Source organism: Mauremys mutica, chromosome 4, assembly GCF_020497125.1.
Source record: "Mauremys mutica isolate MM-2020 ecotype Southern chromosome 4, ASM2049712v1, whole genome shotgun sequence".
Classification (NCBI taxonomy): Eukaryota; Metazoa; Chordata; order Testudines; family Geoemydidae; genus Mauremys; species Mauremys mutica.
The window spans coordinates 161,209,182-161,231,414 of record NC_059075.1 but is presented as its reverse complement, the minus strand read 5'-3'; the positions used below and the strand labels follow the sequence as shown (position 1 = coordinate 161,231,414).

The 22,233-nt window shown below is 52.4% G+C and overlaps 2 protein-coding genes across 2 annotated transcripts; both read left to right on the top strand.

Moving 5' to 3' along the window:
• Window positions 1–1,832: 1,832 nt before the first annotated feature.
• On the top strand, window positions 1,833–7,531 carry LOC123369225 (RING finger protein 112-like). Its single transcript, XM_045014581.1, has 8 exons — window positions 1,833–2,077; window positions 2,271–2,511; window positions 2,950–3,087; window positions 3,367–3,471; window positions 4,040–4,090; window positions 6,851–6,907; window positions 7,229–7,315; window positions 7,517–7,531. The coding sequence occupies exons 1-8, from the start codon at window positions 1,833–1,835 to the stop codon at window positions 7,529–7,531; spliced, it is 939 nt and encodes a 312-aa protein (XP_044870516.1).
• A 507-nt stretch (window positions 7,532–8,038) lies between these two features.
• Window positions 8,039–9,728, top strand: LOC123369224 (RING finger protein 112-like). The gene is made up of 4 exons (XM_045014580.1): window positions 8,039–8,167; window positions 8,391–8,444; window positions 8,886–8,978; window positions 9,207–9,728. The coding sequence occupies exons 1-4, from the start codon at window positions 8,039–8,041 to the stop codon at window positions 9,726–9,728; spliced, it is 798 nt and encodes a 265-aa protein (XP_044870515.1).
• Window positions 9,729–22,233: the final 12,505 nt, after the last annotated feature.

The window sequence follows — 22,233 nt, the reverse complement described above, 5'->3', positions numbered from 1 at the left end:
TCTGTACGTCCATTTAGCCCCATACGCTCTGCTAGGAGCAGGGCAGAGCCCAGAGGTTTCAGTGGAATGTACAATCTCACCAGTTAAACCAGACGGTTGGAAAATACCTGTTTGTGGTATTTAAACAGGCCAGCATTTCCTGCTTTGGGGTTGGATTTCAACCCTCCCCGAATTCAACGCTTTCCAGAGGTGGGATGTGGCCATGAATCGATTCTTTGTATCGCAGTGTTGCTTGATGGCCCGTCCGATTTCAGCGGTCGTTCTGGATGGGAGTGGGGGAGAGTGGAAGGAAAAATGCCAATGCTTGAGTTGACACGTTCAGATCAAACCTTTTCAAAGTCATAAAGCAAAAGCTACACATTTTCTGGCAGCCTGGAATCTAGCTATTACAGGTGAGATGCAGGCAGGCAGCAACTCCCAAACATTTCACAGAATCTACACACTCAACACATCATTATAGGACTAATTCCTGTTTTGAGCAAAACTAACGCACAGGTGACCTGGTCTGGACTCCAGCTATGAGTTTGCCAGTCCTTAGCTAATGCCTGCAGCTTGGTTAAGAGCCAGCATCTGGTCTGCTGGCGTTACAGGGCCCTCCACTCTATTGACCGCCCCCCCCCCGACACACATGGGGCAGGATTGTTCTGTCCCAATTGTTGCATGTTTCACCCTCCCCAAGCTGTGCTGTCCAGTCACATGATAGCTCTTAGCAATCTGAGGGGTAGAAATTCCCAGCGGCTGTGGGTGGAGTGCCTGGGGGGCAGGGGCAGTTCGGACCTCACCATCCGCCCAGCAGAGAGACAGGCAGAGACAGCGGCTAATTTACCCACGACGTTGGGTCTGGCTCATGACGTGATTCCAAATACTGTCAAACTCTGACCGGTGAAACCAGCTAAAACCCTGGCAAAGCCCTGGGCCTGTGGAATCCCCCCAGAAGGTGACTTGTCTTGCGTTAGCCACGATCGGAACATTTACAGGCACAAGCTAACCCAGGGAAGGCGAGCCGGCCCCCCAGATATTCACCCTCCAAAAAGAGAGAGGTTATTTCACCTCGGGATTTGGTCCCGGTGCGCCTGCTGCTGGAATCTGGGGTCCAGTTCTGGTGCCCTCAGTTCAAGGAGGATGTGAATATATTGCAGAGGGGTCAGAGAAGAGCCACACGAATGATTAACGGCTTAGAAAACGTGGCCTGAAGTGAGAGACCCCAGGAGCTCAAGCTGTTTAGCTTAACAAAGAGACGCTCCAGGGGTGACTTGATCCCAGACTAGAAGCACCTATGTGGGGAACAAGTATTTAATAACGGGCTCTTCGATCTAGCAGAGAAAGCTCTAATGTGATCCAATGGGTGGAAGTTGAAGCTAGACCAATGCAGCCTGGAAAGAAGATGTCCGTCTTTACCAAGGAGGGGAATTAACCATGGGAACAATGTACCACGCAGCGCGGTGGATTCTCCATCAAGGCGGGATGTGTTTCTAGGAGATCTGCTCTTGTTCAAACAGGAATTAACTGGGGGCAGTTCTCTGGCCTGTTATCCAGGAGCTCAGCCTTGGTCCTTCCTGGCCTGGGAATCTACCAGTCTCCGCCATGGCTTCTTGGAATCCATCTTCTCGCTCTGGCGCTGCCCAGGGGATAGGGCCACGAAGTGGGCAGGTAAACTAAGTCACACAGCTTGTTCACAGGAATATTCCCACACTCTCCCTCTCCAGACAGACTCCTGATGCCAGGAAGGGGCACACCTGGGTTAGAGCTCAGCCGTCCTCCAGCAGAGACCTTCTGCTCCGGGTGCCAGGTCCTGACCCAGTAGGTTCCCCCCACTCAGTGGGTCTGGAGAGATGGAGCGACTCTGGGAGGACGTCACCTGCTCCATCTGCCTGGATGTCTTGGATGACCCCGTCTCCATCGAGTGCGGCCACAACTTCTGCCGGGGCTGCCTCATGGCTCACTGGCACATGGTCTCAGCCTGGAGGTCCCAGTGCCCTGAGTGCTGGGCTCCCTGTACCAGCGACAGGATGGTCCCGGACACGCGGCTGAGAGCCCTGGTAGAGAAAATCACAGCACCCCTGCAGGAAGAGATGGAGCCAGTGAGACCAGTCTGGCCAGATCAGAGAAAGGGGCCTTGTCCATATAGGGGCACAGGCTCCCACCGGCCCCAGGATGGGCACTGGCTGGATTGGGGGGTGGGAATGGTACATGGGGCCTTTCCTCTCTAGGGCATGCCAGCCCCAATCCAGCCCCACGGCAGGGGACTGGCTGGCTCAGGAGGGTCCCAGCTCTGACCCTGCTCTCTCCCTGCAGCAGGGGCTGGGAGCTCAGCCAGAGCCAGGGCGCCCGGTGCAGCTGGTGCGTCTGGAACTGGAAGGGGACCTGATCCTAGATGAGGAGGCCCTGAACCGCTGCCTGGAGCAGGGTGGGGTTTGGGATTCCCCCGTCTGCCTGGTCTCCATCGTCGGGAAGCAGCGCCAGGGCAAATCCTTCCTGATGAACTGCCTGCTGCGCCGGCTCCAGCGCCCGGTGAGTGGGGATGGGAGCCCCAGCTCTGGCCCCGCCCCTGAGCCACATGGCCCACCCCATCCCAGACAAGGCCCTGCCCCCATCATTGCAGGCCACGCCCCCAACATCACAGGCCCAACCCTCCCCAGCCGACCCCTGGCTGCTTCCTCACAATCCAGCCCCTTTCACCACATGTCCCCTGTCCCTCGCGAGGACCCTCCCCCTGTACCAGGCCCTGGTCCCAGTAACCAAGGCCCTAACTTCCAGTCCTGACCCCTCCCCCAGTGTCCCACCCCTGCCATGGCCCCTCCCCCTGCACCACAGGCCCCACCCTGCAATCATGGCCACACCCCCTGTGCCCATTGGCCCCACCCTCTCCCCAGGTCCCAGCCCCGCCCCCTCAGAACCTCCAACCCAAACCCCACTCCCTTGTGACCTCAGCCTGGTCGCCCCCTACAGGAGGCTGAGGACGCGTCCTGGATGGGCCAAGAGGACGAGGTCCTGGTGGGGTTTGAGTGTTGTGCCGGGATGGAGACCGTGACGAGGGGTGTGTGGATGTGGGACCAGCCCCTCTGGGTCGAGGACCAAGGGAGGAAGGTGAGTGGGGCAGGGGGCTGGGGGGGGGGCTGTTGCAGTAGGGGAGGGGGAGAGGACTGCAGAGCAAGGGGGCTCCCTATGGACACACTGGGATGGGGCTCGGGGGCTGTTCACAGCTTGATCCTCCTCCTCCAGGGCCCGTCCCCAGCCAGCGTGCCCAGGGCAGGCCCCGGGGAGCCGGGCAGTGGAGGTGCCAGGGCTGGTCGGGGCGAGGGTGGCGTCAGCACAGGGCGCCCGTCGCTGTGGCCGGTGGATCTGTCCGTGTGTCTGTCCCTGCAGGTGGCCGTGTTCCTGGTGGACACCGAGGGCTCCCTGGACCTGCAGCGCAGCATGGAGACCAGCATCAGGCTCTCCGTGTTCAGCATATTGCTCAGCTCCTACTGCGTGCGGGAGCCGTGCTATGGGGAGTGGGGCACGGGCTCGGCAGGGGTGCTGGGGGAGCAGCGAGTGGGGGGGGGCTCAGCAGGGGTTGCTGGGGAGCAGGGAGTGGGCGGGGGCTCAGCAGGGGGTGGTCGGGGAGCAGGGAGTGGGCGGGGGCTCAGCAGGGGGTGGTCGGGGAGCAGGGAGTGGGCGGGGGCTCAGCAGGGGGTGCTGGGGAGCAGGGAGTGGGCGGGAGCTCAGGGGGGTGCTGGGGAGCAGGGAGTGGGCGGGAGCTCAGGAGGGGTGCTGGGGAGCAGGGAGTGGGTGGGGGCTCAGCAGGGGGTGCTGGGGAGCAGGGAGTGGGCGGGGGCTCAGCAGGGGGGTGCTGGGGAGCAGGGAGTGGGTGGGGGCTCAGCAGGGGGTGCTGGGGAGCAGGGAGTGGGCGGGGGCTCGGCGAGGGTGCTGGGGAGCAGGGGATGGGCGGGGGCTCAGGGGGGTGCTGGGAAGCAGGGAGTTGGTCGGAGCTCAGGAGGGCACATTGTTCTGCGTGTAGCGGGGGGAGACTCACCTTTTCTTCTGATTATGTTTCTAGATTTTTAACATTTCCAGCAACTTTACCCGGACGGAGGCAGATTATTTGGAGGTGGGTGGGGCAGGGGATACACACGGCTCTACTGACACTGACCTCTCAGCCACCTCCCCGCTGGGGAGGACCCAGGAGTCCTGGTGGTGTGAGGACCGGGTGGTGGTGGGGGCGGAATCTGGAAGCCTTGGGGCTGTTATTGATAGTTAGAAAGTCCCAGGGATCTCCCACTAGGCCGGGGGTTTGGGTGCAGTGAGTCTCAACAGTGATATGGAACAGTAATTAATAAAATATTAGCCATTGTCGTTAAATACCATTATCTGGCAACTATTATTCATTAGCCCCATTAGCTCTTGGCGGCTGGTCGTTACAGCTGAGCGCTGGCTCTGCTGGAGGTCGGGTGGAGAAGAGATTTGTGTGTCCCGGTTGACTCTCCTAAGTGACCTGCAATGCGCCTGCAGACTCAGATTGCTGATGGGGGGCTCGTGGCAGCACGTGGTGGGTTTGGTGACACAGAGCTGGGGTGGGTGGAGTAAGGGGTTTCCAAGATCCCCCCCACCGCAGGAATCAGCATTTCTCACGGCTGATCAGTTCTAGCAGGGTTTTCTGGTGCGGGGCAGCTCGTGCCCATCCAGAATGTCGTGCTCAGCCAAGCCAGGGCCTGCAGAGTTAAGCGAAACGCCCACCCAACCGTACCTCGGCCCCCTCGGACCGATGCCCCAGTACGCCCATGGCACCCAGCCCAGAACTCTGCCTTTGCCCTGTATGGGGCAGGAGCCACCTGCACCTGCCCTGCGCCCACACACTGAGCCAGGATGGGCAGGAGCCAGCCCTGGGCAACCCACATCGCTCTGCGTTAGCGAAGGGTTTGTGATGGGAAAATGTTCCACTGGAATCTTTCCAACCAGCCCTAACCCTGACCCTATGTCCCATCCCCCAGCCCTACTTCTGTGTGCCCCACTCCCACTGCCCCCATGCCAGGGGCTCTGTGTGCACCCCCTTTCCACCTCCCCCCATGCCAGCATCTCTGTGTGCCCCCCCCCCATTTCCCCACCCCCATGCCAGGGGCCCTGTGTGCCCCTATTGCCCAACCTCTCATTCAGCACTCAGAAGCTCCTGTTCCCCCTCTTTCTCAGAGCAGTTGGGTCATTGGTCCTGGTGCTAGTCACCAGATCTAAATGGAAATTGGAATTTTCCAGTTTTCCGTTTTCTCACTAATCAGTCGGGTTCTTTCCACTGATGCCGAGGACGTCCCCTGAAATTTGGGAATCGATCAGGTGTGGTCTGAAAAAGTTATCACGATACAGACAGAGACAGAGAAATGCCATCAAGTTGTGTGTTAGGCCTTTTACTTCGCTTGGCCAATTAACTAACATCTATAATTGGTTATTATATATTCATTAATAGCTGCCAGTTATTGGTTGTTTGTGAGTCACTCTCTGCCCTCAGCTGTTCGTTATTTAGTACCCAGCATTAGCTGCTAGTTAATTTCATAGTGACAATGGGGGAAATGGAAAATAAAGGTTTTGTTGAAAAATGGAAAACTGAGAACATCAGAATCTTTTCATGCAAATTTCCACTTTCAAAGAACAGTCAAATGTTGGCGTTTCTGGGGTTTCTCTCCACATGTTTTTAGTTTCCATTCATTGTTTCTGAGGTTTGATTTTCAGTCTTTGGTTTTCAGTTCTCATTCTTCGTGTTTTGGTCCATGGTTGTCAGTTTTGTGGCTTTAGTTTTTGTTTTACACATTTCATTTATTGGGTTTCGCTCTTTGATTATCGGGCTTAGATCTCGTTGGTTAAGGAATATTTGTTACTAGTTTTCTCCTTTTGTTTATTCATTAGACTATTTCAGTTTTTGTTTACTGGGATCTCTACTTGCTGGTATATCTCTACTGATTATCGGCTTTTATTTTTTCTATATAAATTTGGGGTAGTGAAACTTTTTTCCACTTATGCTAGTCACTTACTGCTTTTTTCACTATTGGTTTTCTTCCTTTGATTATTCATTTTCTAACTCTGACTTGGTCTTGTGACCTTGATAACTGATTTTCATACCTCAAATACTAGTTTTCTGTTTTGGCTCTTGGTTTTCTGGCTTCAGTTGCTACTTTTTTGCATTCAGTTATTGGCTTTCTGATCTAGTTTAATGGTTTTCTGTCTTTGACTTTTTTTTTTATTTTTATATCTGGTTTTCTGATTTGCATTACTGGGTTTGACTCTTCGACTATTCGTTTTATTGACTTCAAATACTTTTCTTTATTTTTGGTTTTAAGACTGATTCCCAATATCTTACTTTGATTACTGGTTTTCTGGCTTTATGACTAAGATTAGTGGTTTTCTATTTTTGACCATTGTTTTTCTGCCATTAATTATTAGTTCACGGATTTTGTTGAGTGCTTGTCTGATTTCTTTCACTGCTTTTCCGGTTTCAGTTACTGGTTTTCTGATTCCAAATACCAGTTTTCTTCTCTTCATCATTTTTTTTTCAGACTCCGATTATTCGCTTGCCAAGTTCAATTTTTGGCTGTCTGTGTCTTTGATGGCTGCTTTTCTATAATCAGCTCTTTGATTTTCTGAATGCAGTTATTGCTTTTATATATGTGATTAGTGGTGTTGAGTTATCCATGGTTGAAACTGTTTTCTCTTTTCATTTAATCAGTTTTCTCTCTCCAATGATCATTGTTTTCTTACCATAGTTCAGGTTCTGTTTAGATTCATTGTCGTTTATTTCACATTTATTGATTGGTCACCTTTGGTCACCTGTGGTTTTGTTCAAAAGGGAACCATTTTTCCTTCTATGTCTCTCTCTGCATCTCAGATGTTCATTCAGGTTGCAAGGGAGGTTGGCGAGACCTGCAATCTACCCGCAATTCAGGTGAGTCCTCGTTTCCCATCACCCCCGATGGGGGGGATACAATGCTGGTTCTACCCCCACTCCCGTCACCCTATCTGATTCTTATTGTTCATTGTATCTATTGCCAGAGCACCTCAGAGCCCCCGTCCTAGACCCAGACCCTATTATGCCAGGCACTGAACAAACCGCGAACAGCCAGTCCCTGCCTCCATTATTCTCCCTCCATGCCCACGTCATGCCCAGGATCTCAGTGTCAGTGGCTGGGTTCGGCGGCAGCCTCCAGCTCTGGTCTCTCTCTGTGCCCCAGCCCCATGTGACCCTTCTCCTGTGCTCTCTTTGTAGCATCTGGACCTGTTAGTGCGAGATTGGCAGCCCTCCGGAGCTTATGGTGTGGATGGGGGGCAGGAGTATCTCGGAGCCGTCACACAGGTAATGACCAGAGCCAGGCACCATGTGTGTTCATGGCAAAAGCAAACGCCGGCTTGGGGTGGAGCTAAATGTTTCCATGGTGGATCTGATTTCACTTTGACTCCTACAGGACCTGGAGAAATCTGCTGGGCATCCTCTGGTGTTGGGAGCCCTGAGGGCGAGCAGCACCCGGTGTTACCTACTGCCCCATCCTGGCTCTAGGTTCACCAGGAGTAGGGCAGAGACACCAGGCGGTAAGAGACCCACATTTGCTGCACCCTCTCCCACCTCCCCCCTCTTCCTCTGCCCCCTATCCCCATCCCTGCCCATGTTCACCCCCTGCGCTGCACCCCAACAATCCCAATGCCCAGCTCAACCCCCTTGACTCTACCACCCACCAGGGTGATGGCATCTGTGCAAGGAGGGCAAGGAGAGACACGAGCACTGCTGGGAGGCTCTGCTTGGGGGCACCGTGGTGCAGGGCAGAGGGTTCTTGAGGGAATGCTGCTGGGTTCCCCTTTTAGGCCTGCAAGACTCCCCCTGCACTACACAGTGGAGACTGTGAACCCCACAGCACAGCCTCTCATTGCTCCCCCATTTCCCCCAGGCAGTGGGGTGGGAGGTGTTAAGCAGCTGTTACCCAGAGATGGAATCTCATTTCCTGTGGCACAAACCAGCCCCCCACATCCCTCATTTAACTTGTGTCCTATCCCGGACGCCTGGGTCCCTTCCCCCCCTGCAGACATGGATGAGGATTTCCGGCAGTACCTGTGTGACTACATCACCAGTGTGATGCGCTCAGCAGGGACACACGTCTGGACGGACCAAGCCGGTCGGGCGATGACGGGGGCTCGGGTGGCTGCCAGGATCCAGGTGGGAGAATGGGGTCTGCTAAAGGAGAGGGGGGCCTGGATGGGAGACAGCAAAAGGGGCTGCAGGGAGCAGGCGGGAGGCTCAGCCGGGGGCGCTGTGCTGCAGGGAGCAGGCGGGAGGCTCAGCCAGGCGCGCTGTGCTGCAGGGAGCAGGGCGGGGCACTGGCCAAGGAGTGGGCTGAGCGTTCCCTAATCCCAGCTCTCCCGGGCATTATTCCCTGCAGGACATCGCCCGAGACTTGAAGACCAAACTCTACGACTTCTCCGCACCTATGAAGGTACCAGATTGCCCTCCCCCCACCTCTCTCTTTCCAGCCTGGATGGGGGGGGGAGGCACTAGTTCTATTGACCCCCTGACCCCAGATCCTCCAGCCATTGGCCAATCGCACTAGGCCTGGAGAGGGCACCACAACAGATCCCCCAAATGTCCTCACTGGTGACCCCCAGCCCCCCAAGAGATAAAGACCCCCAGGAAATCCTGCCAGAGAACGAGCCCCATTCACTGGGGTAGCGGCAATGTGGCCATGGCTGTGGAGTCATTAGGGGGGGCTGCCCCCTGGCTCTGGGGAAATGTGGCAGGATCAGGGACCAGTGGGGAGGTGATCGCAGTGAGCAGGGTCCCGGAGGAATGGGGAGAAAGGGTGAGTGGCGGGAGGGGAGCTCCCAGGTCATAGATGGTTCCCCCCCCGACCCCTCACCCTGTCCCCTCCCTCCCACAGATGGCCGAGGTGTTTGCAGCAATGAGACAGGAGTTAAACAGCAGAGCAGTTGAGGCTGCCAAGAGAAAATATGAAGAATTTGTGCAGGAGCAGGTGAGCACAGAAGGGCTGCGGGCTGATCCTGAGGGGCACTGGCAGAGCTGGGGGGATCAGGGCTGGGATAGCAGGGGGCTGTGAGTTAGGAGTGACAGTCACTGGAAGAGTGGAGGAAACAGGGCTGGGTTAGCAGGGGGCTGTGGGTGTGGGAGGCGGCGGCGCCCCCTGTGGCTGGGTAATGCTAGTGACTGTCCCTAAGGGCCGATCTCTCCCCAATCCCGGCAGGATCGTCACCACCACAGCATGATCCCCTGCTTGAGGGTGAAACCCCAGGAGATGGAGCGACGCCTGGAGGGGAAACGCTGGGAGCTGCTGAGGTGCTGCCGGGGGGAGCTGCGGTGCAACGACTCCCAGAAACAGCCTGTCCTGGACGAGCTGGAGGAGGAGCTGGCCAGGCAGAGGGCCCAGTTCCTGCCGGCCTATGAGCAGCGCTTTAAAAAGAAGGCCGTGCAGTTGGGCTTGTGCATCGGGGCGGGCAGCCTGGCTGCGGTTGGCGCGGGTGTTGGGGCGGGTATTGGAATAGGTGTGGCTGGGGCAGTGGTAGCTGTGCCGAAAGGGGTGGCCATCGGGGTCGGGGCGGGGGGCCTTAGCCTGATCGGGGGAGGGTTGGGCAGCGGTGTGGGAGCCTTGTTAGGACGGACAGTGGCTCGGAAAAAGACAGACACCAACACCCCAGGGCAGGGGGATGAGGAGGAGGCCAGGGCCAGGGGTTCGGATCAAGAGCACCTGCTGTATGGGGGTGTGTAGTGGGAAGGAAACTCTGTATACAAGAGGTGGATGGGGATGGATAGATAGATAGATAGATAGATTTTACACCAGGTAGCTTGAATGAAAAAGGACACATAGGTTGATTGATTTACAGCAGGGTCACCGAAATCAGAATTCAGCCCTGACCCCGTCGATGTCAGTCGATAAATAACCCGGCCCTGGCTCCTGTGCTCCGAGCCGCCCCCTGCATCCCTCACTCACAAATTTCATTAGTTTTCATTTTCAATCAGTGGGAGAAAAATTGATTCTCATATTTTGCATTTGAGTTTTTTTTTTTTTTTACATCTTTTCCTCCACTGAAAAAGTGTGTGTAGAGGGGACAATTTTGTGGATCTTTCCCCCTCATTTCCTGTGGATTTGGGAAAGGATACAAAGGGGTGAGAGACTTTAGAAAGCCCAAAATCCCAATCCAACATTTTTCAATTTATTCTCCCAAGGAAACCTAAAATTTCCCTCTAAAACGTCACATCAAAAGCGACAGTTTTCCCACCAAAAATTTGTTATGTGAAGAAAATTCATTATTCTATAACAAAGTCTCGGTTAAAATATTCAGTAAGGGAAACAAGGGGAGTTTGAATTCATGTGAACTGACCCATGTTACTGTCCAAGTTAGCAGAGGACAATTGTGCTTACAACTGATGGGAGCTGGGGTCTGAACGCTCTGTCTGCACAAGGCTTGTCAAACGGGTCACTCACACACAGCTTTCCCGAGTGGAGATCAGGCTGGAGGGTTAAAGGAATCTCCTAGCAATGGTGTGTCCTGTTCCCTACCCCCACAGCCAGCCAGTCCCCGGGCCTGAGGCTGGATGGGAGCTGGTGCCCCCTAGAGGGGAAAGGCCCCATGTCCATATCAAGCTGTCCTGCAGAGGCTCAGTGAGCACCAACCTCAGGGCAGATGGTAGGATACAGGGCGCAAACCCCAACCCAGCTGCGGATCCTAGAGTTAGATTTCACCAATCAAGTGCCAAGTGTGAGCTCCTAAGGCGCTGTGAGAGCCTTAATGTGGAGTCCCACACAGTCCCCTCAGGCACTCCGGTCCATCTCGTCACCCAGGTGAGGCTGCCTTTGTGATAGATGGTCCCCCAAAGATCACAGTGATATTCAGGCAACTCCCAGCCCCAAAGGACCATCACGTACCCCAGGGCAGTTGTGCCACAGAGCTCACAGCACAGACACCACTTGCAGTTTATGACAGGATTGGCTAGCTAAAGATTTATTAACTCGGAAAAGGAAATAAAAGGGTTAGTGACAAGGTTAAAGCAGATAACCACACACACACAAAAGAGATACAGTTTCAAAAAGTAATACTTGCTTCTATGATAACCCAGGCCACGTACTGGGGATCTTTTGCTTATGCTTAGAAACTCTTGTGCCTCAGACTCCAAGCAGCATAAGATACAGTTCCTCCTCCTTAGGGCTTTACTTCCTTCCCCCCTATTCTGCTGCGAGGTGCAAATTCAGCTGGTGGGAGGGAGTCACTTGCAATCAACAAAGTCGTTTGTCCTCTTCTGTGCCACGATAGTGCGTCTGGTGTCCATGGGTCTGCGCCGTGTGGCAGGTGATAACAGCTGCTGGTAGAGACTCGGATTTCACACTAGTTCCTGTCTCTTTTACACAGCTACAGAGGCTTCCAAAGCAAATGTTCAAATACCACCTTGCACCACCTATGGGATGCAGATGTTGTAAGTGAGATTAATGATGGCAGCTGCTTACAAGCATTCAATAAAGTCTAAGCGCTAAGCACGCGTTTATAACTCTAATACCTCTGTTAACAATACGAGCACCCAGGGGAACCAGACTGACTCCAGCTCTGTGTGTAGGGATGCATGTGGACCTTGGCATAAACTATCACCTGCTTTGCCAGAGTCCCAGTCCCATTCCCCATCTCCCATAGTCACTGTTCAGGTGCAGATTCCAAATTCTGAAGAGCCAAGGCTAGAACCCAGGCGTCCTGGCTCTCAGCCCTCCTCTGTTCTCACCCACTCGTCCCCACTCCTCCCAGAGCTGAAGACAGAGCCCACCCCCACCCCATTCCCTGTTGATTTCTCAGTTCCCAGCCCTCCCCACGCCCGGCTCTAAGGGGTGTGATGCCGGGTGTGTGAGAGATGTATATTCTCCCATGGATGGACAGTTTCTGCAGTTGAATGGCAGGTTTGCGGGAGAAGTGATTACGAAATACAGGGAGATTTGCAGTTTTGGTTGTCCAAGGGGAGGGTTGGGAGCCAGGACTCCTGGGTTCTCTCTCTGATTCTGCCACAGATAAATCATGTGATTGGACAAGTCACGGCATGTCTTTGGGCCTCAGTTTCTCTGCATATAGAATGGGGATGTGTGACACGCTGTACCCCATGTTCACCACTTTTATATGCTAATGATATATTTTGTACAAAGCATGCCTTGCAAATGTAACCCTTCTGCCGGGCCGAAACGATAGCAGCAAGGGCCGGGTTCAATACATAGGGGTCCCTTCCCCTCAACATTATGCAACACCAGCTCGAGCCCCCACCCAGTGACCTGGGAAAATCTTACACACACCCCTGGGCGCCTCGAGGAGGCAATAGTTCCCCTCTCACAAGCACAGAGTCTTGGTGTAGCAGAAAAGGTTTAATTACATGAGATAAACAACAAGCATTAAATTGGGAAAATAGCTCAGCTAGAGTTCATAGGTCAAACCGTGAGCAAAGACCCACCCCAGCAAATTGGGCCGTGTCCTTCTCTCTGGGCCCTTGAGTCCAGCAACCCCCAAATCACCCACAGTCCCAAAAGTCCCACAATCCCAAATCTCTGTCCTGGGTCAGTGCAGCCCCAGAGTTCAAGAGTCTCTCTGCAGAGGTCCCCCTCCCCAGCCTGGGTAGAAAGGGGCACCTTACGTGGTTTCGGGGCCAACTGCCCTGCCTCTTCGTGGGGTTCTGCTTCCACCAGTCATCCCCGCAAACAGCTCTGCTCCGCTTGCTCTGTGGGCTGCTCCTCTCTGCCAGCTGCTCTGGTCCATCAGCTGTCCTGTGAGCCACTCCAGCCGTCCTCGCGAGCTGCTTGGCTCCACTCACCCAGTGGCTGCACAAACTGCTCCACTCCGCTCTGCCAGCTGCTCTGCTCCACGGTATTACTTCAGGCTCCCCCACTCATTAGCACAGTACTCAGTGCTCTCAGCTCAGCAAGTCCAGCTCTTCAGTGATTTCAGCTCTTAGTGATTCCAGCTCATAGTAGGGGAGCCCCAGTGCCAGTGAGTTCAGCTCAGTAACCTTTAGCTAGATTCTTAAGGGAATCAAAAATTAACTCTGACATTCCACAGTGGAGAGAGGCACAGGTGGAACTGGTGCTTCTGGCTCACACAAGGAGCCTGCACCACCAAGTACAGATATCTGTCCCCAGCCTCTCTCTCCTGACTGGGTTTTGGAACCCCTGTCCCTTGTCTAGCAAGTGCTATTTAGTTGATAATGAAACCCTCTATCATAAGACAGTTTAGTAGTTCCTCATTTACTTAATCGGGGTGACAACATTTTATTGCTCCTGCCCCAATAACAACGAAATTGGGGCTCCCATAGCTGTGAAAATAACCATCCCAGGCTGCTTTGCGGTATGCTAAGTGGGGTGGGAGTGCCAATGCAAATAACTGAAATGCCAATGCAAATACTTGAAACTTCTTTCTGCACTCCCCATAACCTACCACCAGATGTCAGGGTACAGCTCATCCTGACTCTGCTTACACAAGGTATCGTTTTAAAACTCATGATCTGCTGATGATGATTATCCTGTTGAAATGTGCGTAATGACACTGCATGTAAATATATGAGATTTTACTGTATGATTGTTACTGAAATGTGTTGTAATTCTGGGTAACACCCACAAACTAATTTCTCAGAGACAAAGACACACTGGCACATCAGCAAGGTGCTAAGGGGCCATTATCTGCTTAACGTAAGAACAATATATCTTTTTTGAGATGAGGCGACCACATCTGCACCAAATATTCAAGATGTGGGCATACCATGGATTTATATATCTCTTAATTACTCCCAGCATTCTGGGAGTAATTAAGAGATATTTTTTTTGGCTGCCGCTGCACATTGAGTAGATATTTTCAGAGAACTATCTACAATGACTTCAAGATCTCTTTCTTGAGTGGTAACGGGCAATTTAGACCCCATCGTTTTCTATGTATAGCTGGGATTATGCTTTCCAATGTGCATCACTTTGCATTTATCAACATTAAATTTCATCTTCCATTTTGTTGCCCAGTCACCCAGTTTTGAGAGATATTTTTGTAGCTCATTACAGTCTGCCTGGGTCTTAACAATCTTAAGCAATTTTGTATCATCTGCAAATTTTGTCATCTTACTGTTTACACCTTTTTCCAGATCGTTTATGAATATACTGACTAGGACTGGGTCGAGTACAGACCCCTGGGGGACACCACTATTTACCTCTCTCCATTCTGAAAACTGACCATTTATTTCTAACCTTTCTTTCCTATCTTTTAACCAGTTACCAATCCATGAGAGGACCTTCCCTCTTATCCCATGGCAGCTTACTTTGCTTAAGAGCCTTTGGTGAGGAACCTTGTCAAAGGTTTTCTGAAAATCTAAGTACACTATATCCACTGGATCCCCTTTGTCCACATGCTTGTTAACGCCCTCAGAGAATTCTAGTAGATTGGTGAGGTATGATTTCCTTTTACTAAAACCACGTTGATTCTTCCTCAACAAATTATGTTCATCTATATGTCTGACAATTTTGTTCTTTACTATAGTTTCAACCAGTTTTCCCAGTACTGAAGTCAGGTTTACTGGCCTGTTATTGCCGGGATCACCTCTGGAGCCCTTTTTAAAAATTGGCATCACATTAGCTATTCTCCAGTCATCTGGTACAGAAGCTGATTTAAATGTTAGGCCACAGACTACAAATAGTAGTTCTTCAATTTCACATTTCAATTCCTTCAGAACTCTTGGGTGAACACTGTCTGGTCCTGGTGACTTAATGCTGTTTAGTTTATCAATTTGTTCAAAAACCTCCTCTAATGACACCTCAATCTGAGACAGTTCCTCAGATTTGTCACCAAAAAAGAACGGTTCAGGTTTGGGAATCTCCCTCACATCCTCAGCCATGAAGACCAATGCAAAGAATTCATTTAGTTTCTCCGCAATGACCGTATCATCCTTGAAGTGCTCCTTTAGCATCTTGATCGTCCAGTGGCCCCACCGGTTGTTCACTAGGCTTCTTGCTCCTGATGTACTTAAATTTTTTTTTGCTATTACTTTTTGAGTCTTTGGCTGGTGGTCCTTCAAATGGTTTTTTGGCCTTCCTGATTATATTTTTACACTTCATTTAACAGAGTTTATGCTGCTTTCTATTTTTCTCACTAGGATTTAATGTCCACTTTTTAAAAGACGCCTTTTTTCCTCTCGCTGCTTCTTTACTTTGTGGTTTAGACACGGTGGCACTTTTTGGGTTCTCTTACTATGCTTTTTTAATATGGGGTATACATTTAAGTTTGGACTCTAGTATGGTGTCTTTAAAAAAGTTTCCATGCCGCTTGCAGGGAATTCACTTTTGGCGCGGTACCTTTTAATTTCTGTTTAACGAACCTCCTCATTTTTGTGTAGTTCCTCTTTCTGAAATTAAGTGCCACAGTGGCATGGTGAACAGAGGAGAGGCAAACAGGGGAGTTTTTTGCCTTTCAGGCTTCTGTGAGCAGTAAATACATCTGAAGAGGCTCTTAAAAGGAAGACAATATGGATAGTGAGTGATCAGCTGTTGTGACCTGCACAGGATGTGCCATGCTTGTCTTTCTCCCAGAGGATAGAAGCGACTTTGTCTGTACGAAGTGAAAGCTGGTCTCCATTTTGGAAGAGAAGGTTCAAGGACTAGAGACCCAAGTACCAACCCTGCGTTGCATCAGAGAAAATGAAGACTTTCTGGACAGAAGTCAGCGTTTGGTACTGCAGGCACAGCATGCTGAAGAATCCGAGAGGGCAGCGCAGAACGGGGAAGAAAATTGTCAGCATGTGACCTCCAGAAGAAGAAAGAGGAGAACCCATGTACACCCAATGAAGATAGAGGTAAAAAAGCAGTTTTCAGGCTCTCTGCAAAGGTCAGGGCCGGCTCTACCATTTTTGCCCAAACTGCTGAAGAAAAACAAAAAAGCCGCCCGGACTGTGCGGCCCCAAGAATGGATGGAATGCCGCCCCTTAGCACGTGCCGCCCCAGGCACGTGCTTCCTCCGCTGGTGCCTGGAGCCGGCCCTGCCTGGGGGAACAGAGCAGAGGGGACAATCCTGCCCCTTGATGGAAGGCAGGGGGGGAATAGACTGGGGGGGGGATGAGCCTGCCCCTGGGGGGGGGTGGGCTAGATTGGAGCAAACATCCTCCACACGCCCTCCCCCTTCCACCCTCCGCTCTTACCCAGCCAAATCTTCGCTTCTCTCCATGCAGGCAAAATTTTGTGAGAGAAACGAAAGCGTAACTCCCTGTGTCTTATCCTCACAGCAGCCCAGCTGGCGGGGATTTGAAGGTGGGTGGAGCAGCCCTGCTCTCACATTGGAAGTGTGAGGGGGTGGGAGGCAGTGTGCGTGTGGGAGGGGAGCACGGAGAGGTGGGGCCAGGCTGGAAAAGCAAGTGACAGTGACTGGAGGGTGCAGAGACCCTTCAATCCCCAGATCCCCGCACGGGCTCTTCGAAGCAGCAGGGTCTGGAAAGGCACGTTTTAAACGGCACTGAAAGTGCCAGGAACTGTGATCAACTTGTGGGGGAGGGTGGACATTTTGGCCAGAGATACACCCCCTTGTGAATTTCTGGATGTTACCACTGCCTCTCCATCCAAAAATGACATCCCAACTGAGATCTCCAAACAAAAACCCTTAGCAAATGTTCAACTCTTTCCACTGCTGGGTAACGGTCACCTGGGGCTGAGATGCAGTCACCTCTGGGGTGGGACAGCTGAGGAACAGCAGCACAGCAACGCTGCATGGGGACGGCTCGCCCAGCGCTGAGATGCAGCTGCCTCTGGGGTGGCTTCTTCAGATGAAGTGATCTTATGAATGGGTCCTTTACCTTTGGGACTCACTGCCCCATGAGCCCCGCTATGTATCCTGGATCTCTTTGCTGAGGCTTTTTACCCCTGTTTGATGGGCTCCTGTCTGGTATTTCCCAGGTTTGGGTTCTTTACATTAAGGGAGAACCACTCAATAAGACTCATAGATTTTAAGGTCAGAAGGTCATCTAGTCTGATCTCCTTCACATTGGAGGCCACAGAACCTCACCACCCACTCCTGTAATAGACCCCTAACCTCTGGCTGAGTTACTGGAGTCCTTCAATTGTGGTTTAAGGACTTCAAGTTACAGAGAATCCACCATTTACACTAATTTAAACCTGCAAGTGGCCTGTGCCCCATGCTGCAGAGGAAGGCAACCCCTCCCCCCAGATCTCTGCCAATCTGACCTGGGGGAAATTCCTTCCTAGTCCCAAATATGCCGATCAGCTAGTCCCTGAGTTTGTGGGGGAGACCTACCAGCCAGACACTTGAGGAAGAATTCTCTGTAGTCAGTCAGAGCCCTCCCCACCTAGTGTCCCATCACCGCCTGTTGGAGATTTTTGCTGCTAGCAGTTGCAGATCAGCTGCACGCCATGGTAGGCCATCTCATTATACCATCCCCTCCATAAACTTATCAAGCTCAGTCTTGAAGCCAGTTAGATCTTTTGCCCTCACTGCTCCTCTTAGAAGGCCCCTAAGAACAAACTAACTTCTGCCTGAGTCTGCAGTGAGCCTCACACAACAGTTATCAGAGGGAGACAAGCTGGCCTCAGTCCACCTCAATGTGGTGCTAACTCTGAACCCTTCTAAGGGCAAGCCACTTCTCAACGTCTTCGCTTTGGATGTCAGGCTGCGGGGCAGGAAGACAGCGATCAGACAATGAAAAGTTACAGAGCCAGCTGTGAATGCTGTTGGGTTTTCTCAGAGTGCATCAATAGCACGGCCGTGACACTCTCCACTCTGCATTGGGTTTGTTTCCTGTCTGATGCCGGTGGAAATTGAAAGAAACATGGGAATCGCTCCTTCTGGGAAAGAAGAGATTTAGCAGATTTCATGCCGGCTGCATGCCTGGACAGCAGACAAAGCCATCCAAAAAGCACTGAGTTGCAGTTGATGCTGGGGTGGGACATCTGGGTAACAGCTGCAGAGTTGCACTGAAGTTTTCAGTGGGGACTTTGCTGTCACCAAAGGCTGTTCCAGGGGAGCATCTCTTTCTTTGGGCTTTTCCTGCCATTGGCCACGACACACGGTGACACTCTGGAGCCCTGTATCTCACAGTAGCACACAGTATTCGCCACTGTGATATGATTGTGAGATGTTTTGTATTATGCCTGCCTTGTGAGGGATCATTTAAAATGTCTTGATCTGTTGAACATTAATAACCTGTTGGATTGGATGTGCTGTCATTGTACGTGAAGTTATGAAGTTTTGCTCTCTGTGTGTTTCTGAAATATGTTGTGAGATGCCCACAGCCAGCTTTACAGTAGAAATATGCTCTAGTGGTTAGAACAAAGAGGGGGGGGCTGGGAATCAGGACTCCTGGGTTCTCTCCCCAGCACTGGAAGGGGAGTGGGGTCCAGCGTGTTGGGGTGGGGGGACTGAGAGTCTGAGTTCCTGGGTTCTAGTCCTGTGTGTGATTGGTGGATGTGGTTTGAGAACAGGTTTGGGGGTTAAGATTGTAGCGATTCTCTGAGAAGGATTCGGGTCTGGTTGCTTCAGTTCTGCGAAGGGTTAGAGGTTTGATCTGTGGTGTAAAGAGTGGAATCTCTTGTGCGTGTCCAGCACTCCCATCACCCTGGTGTCTGGGCTGCACCACGCCCATCCCCCCCATTGCATGGCCCTGCCTTGGTTCATGCTCTGTCTGACTGTCCTGCACCTTCACCTCATCGAATGTGGGGCTGTGGGAGACCGACACTGAGGACACAGGGACGCTGGGAAGGACTAGGGCACCTGAGGAGGCTTCTCCTCTGGATCCCTTAGATGGAGCGACTCCGGCCTCTGATGTCTTCGCGCTGGAGAGCAGAGCCGAGACACCAGGACCTGCCGCCTCAGTGGATGGGAGCGGATCTGAAGCTCCAGCGACCTCTCCCAACAAAGGTCATGAGGTAGAGTCCAGAGAACATCCCCACGGCCTCTCTCCCAACCCAGATCCCCCCTGCCCCATTGGGAAACAAGAGCTGGGTCTCCATGACCTATTCCATCCTTGGCCACCTGCTGATTTGGCCAATGAGGAATTTAGTCAGGGCTCTCCAGAGTCCTGTGATTGTTCCATCCAATGTCTCCATCTCTGTACACCTGCACCCAACCTACAGCCTGTCCTCGGTGTATTGTCCACCTGTGGAAGAGGCCAGGACTGTTTTACAAATACTTTGTGTATTAGCTGCACCTGACCTGCTTCCTGTCCAGCCCCGGCTCCAGCCCTACGCCGCTCCACTCCAGCCCTACGCCCTGCCTGCTTGTGAACCCCTGGCTCTTACCCTTGGCTGGCCTCCCGACCATGCCTCCGCTTCTGCCCTCTGGGTCTGCTCTGACCGCTAGGTCAGACTCCTGCTCTGATCACCAGGTTGCACCAACTGCACCTCAGTGCAGGACACCCAGCCCCAGAAGTGGGGAGTGGGGTCTGGATACGGGAAGCCTCCCTTAGTGTTAGCTGAGACTGAGGGGTGTGAACAGTTGGGTGGGTGAGATTCTTAGGCTTTGGGCCCCTCTGCTGATATTAAACGAGCCGGTGTTTGGGGAAGGCTGGTGTCTGTCCCTGTATTCACACACTGGCCTCAGCTCCCGGAGGTGAGTCTGGCAGGGCTCAGGTCTAGATCCAGCCCCAGTAGGAATCACCGCTGGGGTTTGTAACAATTTCCCCCGTCTGTGAGTGGGAGTGTGGGGCGATTCCTCCCCAGGGAGGGATGGGCAGTGGGTGAACCACAAGCTTGGGGAGGCTAACCCCTGGCCTGGCCCACCCCTTCCTTCTGAGGCCCCTCCCCTCCCTCTCCTTTCCCCCCAAGCCTAGATTCTCCCCCTCCCGTGGCTGGCAGCCCCCACCCCAGCCCTTGAGCACTGGACAACGCGCAGATCCCCCGCAGCCCCAGAGTGGCGGGTTTGTAACCTGTCCTTTAAATCGGCTTCGGTACCCAATGACTGGAAGTTAGCTAATGTAACGCCAATATTTAAAAAGGGCTCTAGGGGTGATCCCGGCAATTACAGACCGGTAAGTCTAACGTCGGTACCGGGCAAATTAGTCGAAACAATAGTTAAAAATAAAATTGTCAGACACATAGAAAAACAAACTCTTGAGCAATAGTCAACATGGTTTCTGTAAAGGGAAATCGTGTCTTACTAATCTATTAGAGTTCTTTGAAGGGGTCAACAACCGTGTGGACAAGGGGGATCCAGTGGACATAGTGTACTTAGATTTCCAGAAAGCCTTTGACAAGGTCCCTCACCAAAGGCTCTTACGTAAATTAAGCTGTCATGGGATAAAAGGAAAGGTCCTTTCATGGATTGAGAACTGGTTAAAAGACAGGGAACAAAGGGTAGGAATTAATGGTAAATTCTCAGAATGGAGAGGGGTAACTAGTGGTGTTCCCCAAGGGTCAGTCCTCGGACCAATCCTATTCAATTTATTCATAAATGATCTGGAGAAAGGGGTAAACAGTGAGGTGGCAAAGTTTGCAGATGATACTAAACTACTCAAGATAGTTAAGACCAAAGCAGATTGTGAAGAGCTTCAAAAAGATCTCACAAAACTAAGTGATTGGGCAACAAAATGGCAAATGAAATGTAATGTGGATAAATGTAAAGTAATGCACATTGGAAAAAATAACCCCAACTATACATACAACATGATGGGGGCTAATTTAGCTACAACGAGTCAGGAAAAAGATCTTGGAGTCATCATGGATAGTTCTCTGAAGATGTCCACGCAGTGTGCAGAGGCGGTCAAAAAAGCAAACAGGATGTTAGGAATCATTAAAAAGGGGATAGAGAATAAGACTGAGAATATATTATTGCCCTTATATAAATCCATGGTACGCCCACATCTCGAATACAGTGTACAGATGTGGTCTCCTCACCTCAAAAAAGATATTCTAGCACTAGAAAAGGTTCAGAAAAGGGCAACTAAAATGATTAGGGGTTTGGAGAGGGTACCATATAAGGAAAGATTAAAGAGGCTAGGACTCTTCAGCTTGGAAAAGAGAAGACTAAGGGGGGATATGATAGAGGTATATAAAATCATGGGTGATGTTGAGAAAGTGGATAAGGAAAAGTTATTTACTTATTCCCATAACACAAGAACTAGGGGTCACCAAATGAAATTAATAGGCAGCAGGTTTAAAACAAATAAAAGGAAGTTCTTCTTCATGCAGTGCACAGTCAGCCTGTGGAACTCCTTACTTGAGGAGGTTGTGAAGGCTAGGACTATAACAGTGTTTAAAAGGGAACTGGATAAATTCATGGTGGCTAAGTCCATAAATGGCTATTAGCCAGGATGGGTAAGGAATGGTGTCCCTAGACTCTGTTCGTCAGAGGATGGAGATGGATGGCAGGAGAGAGATCACTTGATCGTTGCCTGTTAGGTTCACTCCCTCTGGGGCACCTGGCATTGGCCACTGTCAGTAGACAGATACTGGGATAGATGGACCTTTGGTCTGACCTGGTACGGCCGTTCTTATGTCCTCACTTGGATGGAAACATGGGCCTGTTCACATGAATTCAAACAGTCCTTTCCCCCAGTGATGAGCTGCCAAATTTTTAACAACGGGTTCCCTCCTCCCTCCAAAATTTTAACAACGGGTTCCCTCCTTCCCCCCCTCCGTGGGGGGGGGGGGTCGTGCCCCATCCAACCCCTCATGTTCCTTAACACACACACTCCGAGACCCCTGACCCATCCCCCCTTCCCTGTCCCCTGACTGCCCCTTGCCGCCCCACCCAACCCCTCCTCTCATTCTCAATGGCCCCCCAGAACCCCTACCCCATACAACTACCCCTTCTCTCTGTCCCTGAGTGCCCCCACCACCTCATCCAACCCTGCTCTTTCCTGACTGCTCCCCAGGACCCTTGCCCCCATTCAATCCCCCTGTTCCCTGCCCTCTGACTGCCCTGACCCCTATCCACCCCCCCCACAACCCACCCCCTCCCTGCCCCCTTACCACACTGCCTGGGGACTGGGTCCACTCTGCCAGGACCACGACCTGCGCCGCGGGGCCCGAATCCCCAGGCCGGGCCGGCACCGGGGCCCAGCCACGGGGCCCGACTCCCCGGGCCGGGCCGGCACCGGGGCCCGGCCGCTCGGCCCGACTCCCCGGGCCGGCACGGGGGCCCGGCTGCTCGGCGGCAGCCGTGGGGCCCGACTCCCCGGGCCGGCGCTGGGCTGGAGGGAGCCGCGGTCTGGGACCGGGAGCTGCTGAGCCAGCCGCACCTCCCCTCCCCCTCTGCGCCCCAGCTTACCTGCTGGCT

Coding starts and splice junctions, on each gene's coding strand:
- LOC123369224 (XM_045014580.1), top strand. CDS start 8,039: ATGGATGAGGATTTCCGGCAGTACCTGTGTGACTACATCACCAGTGTG. Junction 8,445..8,885: donor ACTTCTCCGCACCTATGAAG/GTACCAGATTGC, acceptor TCCCTCCCACAG/ATGGCCGAGGTGTTTGCAGC. Junction 8,979..9,206: donor AAGAATTTGTGCAGGAGCAG/GTGAGCACAGAA, acceptor CAATCCCGGCAG/GATCGTCACCACCACAGCAT.
- LOC123369225 (XM_045014581.1), top strand. CDS start 1,833: ATGGAGCGACTCTGGGAGGACGTCACCTGCTCCATCTGCCTGGATGTC. Junction 3,088..3,366: donor TCGAGGACCAAGGGAGGAAG/GTGAGTGGGGCA, acceptor CTGTCCCTGCAG/GTGGCCGTGTTCCTGGTGGA. Junction 3,472..4,039: donor TATTGCTCAGCTCCTACTGC/GTGCGGGAGCCG, acceptor TTATGTTTCTAG/ATTTTTAACATTTCCAGCAA.